At 39.7% G+C, this 7332-nt stretch overlaps 1 protein-coding gene across 1 annotated transcript in view; it reads left to right on the plus strand.

Annotated features, from left to right (window-relative positions):
* The window catches only part of TOX (thymocyte selection associated high mobility group box), a 218228-nt gene extending 211132 nt beyond the window's left edge, over window positions 1-7096 (plus strand). Inside the window, exons 8-9 of the mRNA XM_062568213.1 lie at window positions 4365-4516; window positions 6812-7096. Of these exons, the coding sequence (XP_062424197.1) occupies window positions 4365-4516; window positions 6812-6848 (189 nt within the window). The 3' untranslated portion in view covers window positions 6849-7096. The remainder of the gene's footprint in view (window positions 1-4364; window positions 4517-6811) is intronic.
* Window positions 7097-7332: the final 236 nt, after the last annotated feature.

Here is a 7332-nt window from a genome sequence, read left to right on the forward strand (position 1 = left end):
TTAGGAGCCAAAAATCCTCAATGACTGCACATTATCAGTTAATTTAAAATCAATTAATGCTGTGGAGCATGCAGTGGGTGCAATGCGTCCAAACTGTTCTAAAATGCACAGGACAAACTACATTTTGTCTGTATGTGTTTTGTTCATATGCCTAGCATTAGTAAATCTTTTAAAAGTTCCTTTTACAATCTTTCCTAATTTGAGTTATTTAATAATTTTTATAGCTTCTGGAAACTAGACCTCTTTTTTCCTCTATTCCTTTTTCTTCCAAAACACTTAATGAGCAAATTAGATAACATTGTCCCTATTGTAGACATATGAGATGCTCCTCTGTTAATCTCTTACACGATGAAAAATGCCTGTTTAGTCCTATTCTTAGCCTTAGGTTTAAATTAGATCTTGCTTTTGACTATATTTCGAATTGTACAATATCGTACTATAGTTTTCTGAAATATTCTTAGCAGGAGCTGCATTAAAGTTTTTCTTTGTAAAAGTCTAAAGCCATTTTGTAACGGTCTTTCTTTCATCCACTTTTGACATACTGAAAGAATCCTAGTAGATTAGAGGAGTGTGATTTTTCTTTTATTAAATGCTCACATGAGCATCTTATCAATGTATCGTCTTTTAACTGATACAGACTCCCTTCTCTCCAGTCTGTTCCTTTCCCCTGATTATATGTGAGATTAGACAACTAGGTTTCAGAAGATGTTTAATTTTTACTTAGCTGGAATCAGGTGATCTGAATCTCATCCTTTGTCATTCAAATCAGCCCAATTCCTCTGAAATTCAGGCTAAAACAGCATTTGAAGTTGCAACTGTTCCTTTGAAAAGTCATTCATTTCTTTTGCTACTCACACGGCAGTTTCTGCTTCTTGCTGGGTTTACGCCGTACTCTGGCCCATTTTACCATGCTGTTTTGCACGCAGAGTGATAAAACCAAGGATTCGCTCTCTCCCAAATATTCTCAATCATTTCTAAGGAACCTTTTAAAGTACCTCTGCTGGCAGCATCTCCTTCTCTACTTAAAATCCTTGTGGGATGGATCCCCAAATCCCCAAGCCATGTGGGATGGGGAGTCCCGCTACAAACTCTGTCCCACTTTGGTTCACAGCAGAGCAAGTAAAAGTAGATTCTTAATGTCTGGTAACCATGGCTGCAAGTTTATGCATAAGAAAGAAGTAGAAGATTAATGCATGTTGCATTTTATTTTTATATATATATATAATAACTCATTTCAGTCTACTTCTAGGTGTTTCTTTTTCTTTAGAAAATAAATGTACACAGCAAAATGATTGCATAGCCTGCCAAAAATAATAGCCTCATTTTTTCTGGTATATATTATATACAGTAAACTCATGGACCTGCTGCGTTTGTCCAGATTTCTTCCTCTTTTTTGTTAAGCTTTGTCTTCGAATGAGGTCAAGAGAAAAAAAAAATCATTAATATCTGTCAACTTCCTTTATAACCTTAAGGAAAAATCTTTGTATGATATCACATAGACAGATTTTCAATTTCCTTGTGTAATAAACAGATGCTTTAGGATTTGGATGTAATTTAAAGGTTTAAAATATCACATTGAGATTGATGAATAAATCAGTTGTGAAGACAAAAACATTGATGCCTGTTGAAAATACCTCTCCAGACAGGCAGGAAATGAAATTAGTTCCCAGCAAAGTGTGGAGATGAGGATCACTGTTTAGTTCTGCTGCAGGCTTTTTAGGACTTGCTACAGTGGCACAACGAAACTGCTAGGGCTACAGAAATCTAATTAAAGAGCAAATGTCCCTCCTGACATCAAATTAATCTTTATCAAGTTCCCTATTTTTATTTCAATCCGGAACAAGAAAATGAAATTTAAAATTCTAGGCATGTCGCAAAACAGTTGGTGATTTTCTCTTGAGCATTACAATGCAAAAACATTCAGCATTGTTTAATTAGACCTTGAAGCACTCATTTTCTTGCAGCACTTTTTATTTCATCATTGCTTGTTAAGGACTTACATAAATAATACACAAATATTTACTACGAGCTTGGCACAAGGCTGTCTCCCTGTGTTGTACAAATCTGTATTTCCAGGGCTTTTTCTGCTGGTGAAAAAGCTGAAGTAATTATTGTTTACATTTTAAGCATGATCGTATGTTATTTGTCCTTCGTGTTGAGTTCAGATTTCGTAAAGTACTTGGGCTTAAAAAAGCAGGCTTTCCAACACCCACGTTATTGCTTTTATTGTTGGTGTTAGGGCAGCCCTCAGCCGGGATGGTGCGGGGCTGGGCGAGGGGTGCTGCCCGCAGGCAGGGTAGAGACACAGCCCCTGACCTGCTAAAAAGGGGTATTTGCATGGCTGTGTCTTGCTCACCTGTGTACTTCTGTACAGCAGCGCTGGAGCTGCAGCCTCGGACGGTAGTTTTGCTGTTTATCTGATTGAGAGAGCACTCAGGGGCTTGGTCTGCCCAGGGTAAACCCAAGTGCCTGAGGGCAGAACACGTTTCTGTAGTTAGTTTCCTCTTACAAATAAATTAGACAAGTCCATGTGGGTGATGTTTTGTATACAGATGATGATAGTGATACACAAAACCAATTTTTCTGCCTTCTGTTCACACGAAACTCCCATTAAAATCCTTGGGAAGTCTGCTCAGTGGCAGCCCCCTTTGCAGGGTGGGGGTTGTACCTGCAGCCTGATGGGCAGGCTTAGAGCCTAATGAAAAGGTGGCCTACGAAGCACAATCATGATATGTGCATTTAATTTTATCTTATTAGCAGGGCAGTTTATAAGTTACATAGCAATTAGATGCTGAATTCAATTCCTGACCTTACTTACTAATGATCTGTTTCTTGGAATCATCGGGCAAAGTGAAGCTTTAAAAAGTGTTTAACATACTGAAGTGCAGCTCAGGATATTCTGCCCGTGGAAGAGAATATGGAAGGAAGTAGTGAAAGATGTGCATTCATTTATGACCGAGGCTAAAAACTGTAGTCAGTCGCGCAAGGCGACAGCATACGAGAGAGGCACGCTAGGGCAGAGCACTGGAGAGGCTGCAAGAGAAAAGCTTGACTGTAATGCAGCAAGAAAGGGGGATTTGAGGAAGGAAGTGGCAGTTTATATTTGAAGGATGCTCTTTCTTTGGGAGGGAGGAGCCAGGCGGAAACTGGGAATACTCGTGTAATGGCAGAGCTCTTAAACCTGCAGCTGCAAATAGCTCTGCCCAAGTCTCCTGTCTTAATGAAGACTGTGTCTATGAAGAAATCACCCATAAACCACTTGAATTTCAAACTAAAAGTTACGAACTGTAATCCCATCTATTCTATACGTGGTCTGTGGCCAGAAAGGGTGGATTTTCAAACTAGGTATTGTGGATCAAATTTAGTTTATGATTTAGCAGTTACACTCCTGTTAACTTGAGTGGAAATTGTATGTCCATGTCCCAGGAAAGAGTTTGTTCTTCTTTTTTTTTTTTTTTTTTTTTTTTCAGCAGGCACCAATTGCTTTCCTACAGCATTCAAATACTTTTACCCAGTGTAGTGCTCTAATTTTACAGAAACATGGTGTACACTTAGACACAGCTAGCCTGAGGCACTAAGGCAGTTCAAATTATCCTTGAAATTCTGATCATTCTCCTGGTTTCAAAACACAGCATTTAAACATCCTAATATATCAAAAGAGCTAAAAATTTGTTATGACGTTTTGCATGATGGATATTTCGGGGAGCAGGTTAAATGTGTCTTTGTATCTTCCACTTTTTTTCCTCATCTTCCTGGTTTTAAAAAGCAAGTTATTTGGTGCTACTTTCACTGCATTAGTCCAACAACTGTTAAAAAGCTTTGGTTGAATTTCTGTTTAGTTGAGAGAGAAGTACAAATAAAAGAAGCAGCAGATGGTCCCTTTGTGACTGAATGAAGAAAAAGGGTTTTGAGAACAATGTGTGAATAGGTGTAGTCTAATAAAACAGTCAGCCACCTGCTGCCTACATCCTTCAAAATGATTCTGTTGCATATTCTGGGAATTAATGAGTAGTGTGTATCTTTACGTTTAATCTAAAAGAAAGCTGTAAGGAGAAAGCAGACCTTTTTGCTCCGGTGTTGACTGAGTTGTTCTCTTGGTTTTGAATCATTTCTGTTCTTTCCCTTTTAGTTCCATCCTCAGACTGTAATAGCTAACAGCTTGTTGGTGGTTTATTTTTGAAACCAAACAAAGATTTTAAAACCTAGAAAGCACCTACACGATTTTTCCTGGTTTAGTTTGAGAACTGGGAGTTTACCTGGAAGAGAAAGATTCCAACGTTTGTTGTACATACCTTTTTTTAATATTACACCCAACCTGTTGCTTGGTTTACCGTGCGTTGTAATGTATATGCTTTGTCTTCTAGGGATTTACTCTTCAGCCTGATTATCAGAGTATCATCAATCCAACATCTACAGCTGCACAAGTTGTTACCCAAGCAATGGAGTATGTTCGTTCAGGGTGCAGAAATCCTCCAGCACAGACTGTGGACTGGAATAATGACTACTGCAGTAATGGGTAAGCAGCCAGTGAATGCCACCTTGTGTTGAGCAACCTGCATGACACAAGCATCGGAGAGAGAATTTGGAAACGGCTTTGTTGCCTGTTTCCCTGTAGTAATTTAGAAGTGAATCTGTGAGGGCATTGTATTTATTCAACAGTTTCATTATTGTAGGAAGACAAGATTTCAATACATACTGCTTTAGAAAACATTGCCACTTTATCACAACAGAAGCATTTTGGACTTGAGATCTTCCATTTGTTAGAAAAGAAAAACTGAACTCTTAGGGAAAAGGTGTAGGAAAGAAGTCGTAATATCTGCCTTTGGCTTAAGAAACAAATAACAGGAACTTTTTCCTCCAAATTGTCTATCACTGAGTAGAGTTTGCTTCTGGTGAAAATATCTGGGTTTGGCCCTGAAAACCTAAATCAGTCTCTTGGATGCCAGGGTAATGCAATGGGTACCAGATGCATGGAAGGGAATAACATGAAACTCAGGAGAATGTTACCAGGCAAAACACTGTACATACAGGAGCTCTGTGCCCTTAGTAGCCCCTTCAAACCTTCAACTCCCATGCAACATGGTTTTTGTGGAGCTATGTTGCTGTTCCAGTAACTGTCTGGAAACCTTTAACTATCTAAATGATATCTTTGTTGAATTTTAGATGATAAATATTATGCCCTAGGTACACATCCTTCAACCTGACCTCTCCTTGACCTTGTAAAGAATCCCCAAGGCAAAGGCAGATAAAAAACTCTCCTGATAACCAAGGACTGACATCCAACCCAGGCAACCAAACCTAAAACCTAAAGACCAGTTTCACCCATTATATTTACTCAAACTCAGAATTTCACTTGCATTATTATTTTAAAGTCTTTGTTGAACTAGGACTGAACAAAAATCTTTTTCTGATTACCAGTTCAGAATAACATCTTGACTAAAACCTGCCGACCCTGAGGCAGACCTCAGCTAGTCTGCAAAGCAGCATCGCTTTTCCCTATGTCTGTCCCTGTTGCCCCATTACTTGCCCGTGTGTTCAGCAAGAAGTTCTGCTTCTCCATTCTACCACCATACTGCCTTCATTTGTACTGCCATCTCTTGCAGGAACCTATGCAGCCTACAGACTTTTATATCCACTTAAGTTGAGCTCTTAATAGACTGTCCTCTGTCAAAAGGGCTATAGCCCGCAACAGCTTTGATTATTAGTCTCTTCTAGTGAAAAGCAATGTATGGTCATTGCCAGCAATGTCTTCTAAGTGCCCACTGAGCATAATTTTCCATCAGCATAAGATTTCTCTTAGTAAACTATTTATACCTCTCCTGTGTAGACGTTTGCCTCTGTGAATGTGTGTGCATGAATTTAGCATCTTTGCTTTAGCACTAACATAATTGCCAGTGCAATGTAGTTTGCTCTGTGCTACTCCCTAACTCCAAACCAAGTAAGCTGTAAAGCTGCGGAAGAACAGAACTGGCCTGAGTTTCAGCAAGGAAGCAGGAGATGAAGAGTAAAGCTTCTCCCTGAGAAAATCTCTTCACTATGAACCAAGCCTCATCAGTGATGCTTTTCCTACTTTGAATTTTATTTTTTTTCTGATTTGCCCAGGCTGTGCGGGATTATAAACTGGTAAATGATCCCTTTTTGCTCTGAACTGGACAGGTATCTGTCAGTAGAACATGAACCGAAGCAAGAACTGAATGTAGAGCTGTACTAGACCCAGTGCATTGGTGAAAGGCTTCCTGCAAAGGCAGGAAACATCAGCTTGGGATCTACCAGAACTGTCCTGTGTTCCCTGTGTGAGCTTGCCTAACCCTGCCAGTGAGGAACATTTTGGCTATGTCTATACTAGTTAATAAAATAGGCCAGGGACCTAGGCTAGCTGGCATGGCATGTTGACTCATGACTCTGCCAAGCTCTCCCACCATATAAGAAAAGTGGCCAGCCACATTGTATAGGCAAAGGGTGCTTTGGGGGACTGGTCTCTAAACCTGTGCTAAACCTTAGCTGCATCTGGGCAGTTTTGGGGGGAGGGACAGTCAGTACTAACAACCCAGTAGCACAAGTGGTCCCAGACCAGTGCTTTAACCCATGTCCCAGTCCTCTTTAGTGCAGAGACAGATCTGGCCTCTGCATGCCACTCTGGAGGTAAGGGTTTTCTTATTATTTTTCTTATTATCACCATGGTAATTCAGCCATACTTCAGTCATATGCCTAGCATCAATGACACTAGGAAGGGTTGTGGGGATTTTTGGAAGAATAGGACTAAAAATTTGACAAATTTAGAAGTAACATTTGTTCTCTTCTCTTTGAATAGGGGCATGCAGAGGGACAAAGCACTCTACCTTACCTGAAAATCTGAAACACTCTCCTTTCCACTGAGGAATGCAGGGAAGTCTTTTCATCATGGATTGCTTTATGCAGTCAAGGCAGTTCTGCATTTTATTAGAAAATACAAGTTGCTAAGCACTTAGGACTATTTGAGCTTGTGGGTCACCCACTCTGGAAAAAAATAATCTTGCTTCTTTCTTTTTCTCCTCCCTCCCCCCATTTTTTTCTCTTTCTTTCTCCTTTCCCCGCCCCCCCACCCTGAGATCCTTTAACGGACATTGCTTTTCTTCTTTCCTGAAGGAAACTTGGACCATTTTCAGATCTTATGTTGGTTTTTGCTGTGAAGTGCTGCGATAGTAACTGCCTTAGCAACTGTAGATGTCTCGGATAAAAGTCCTGGATTTTCCATTGGTTTTTCATAATGGGTGTTTATATGAAACTACTAAAGACTTTTTAAATGGCTTGATGTAGCAGTCATAGCAAGTTTGTAAATAGCATCTATGTTAC

Source organism: Rhea pennata, chromosome 2, assembly GCF_028389875.1.
Source record: "Rhea pennata isolate bPtePen1 chromosome 2, bPtePen1.pri, whole genome shotgun sequence".
Classification (NCBI taxonomy): Eukaryota; Metazoa; Chordata; class Aves; order Rheiformes; family Rheidae; genus Rhea; species Rhea pennata.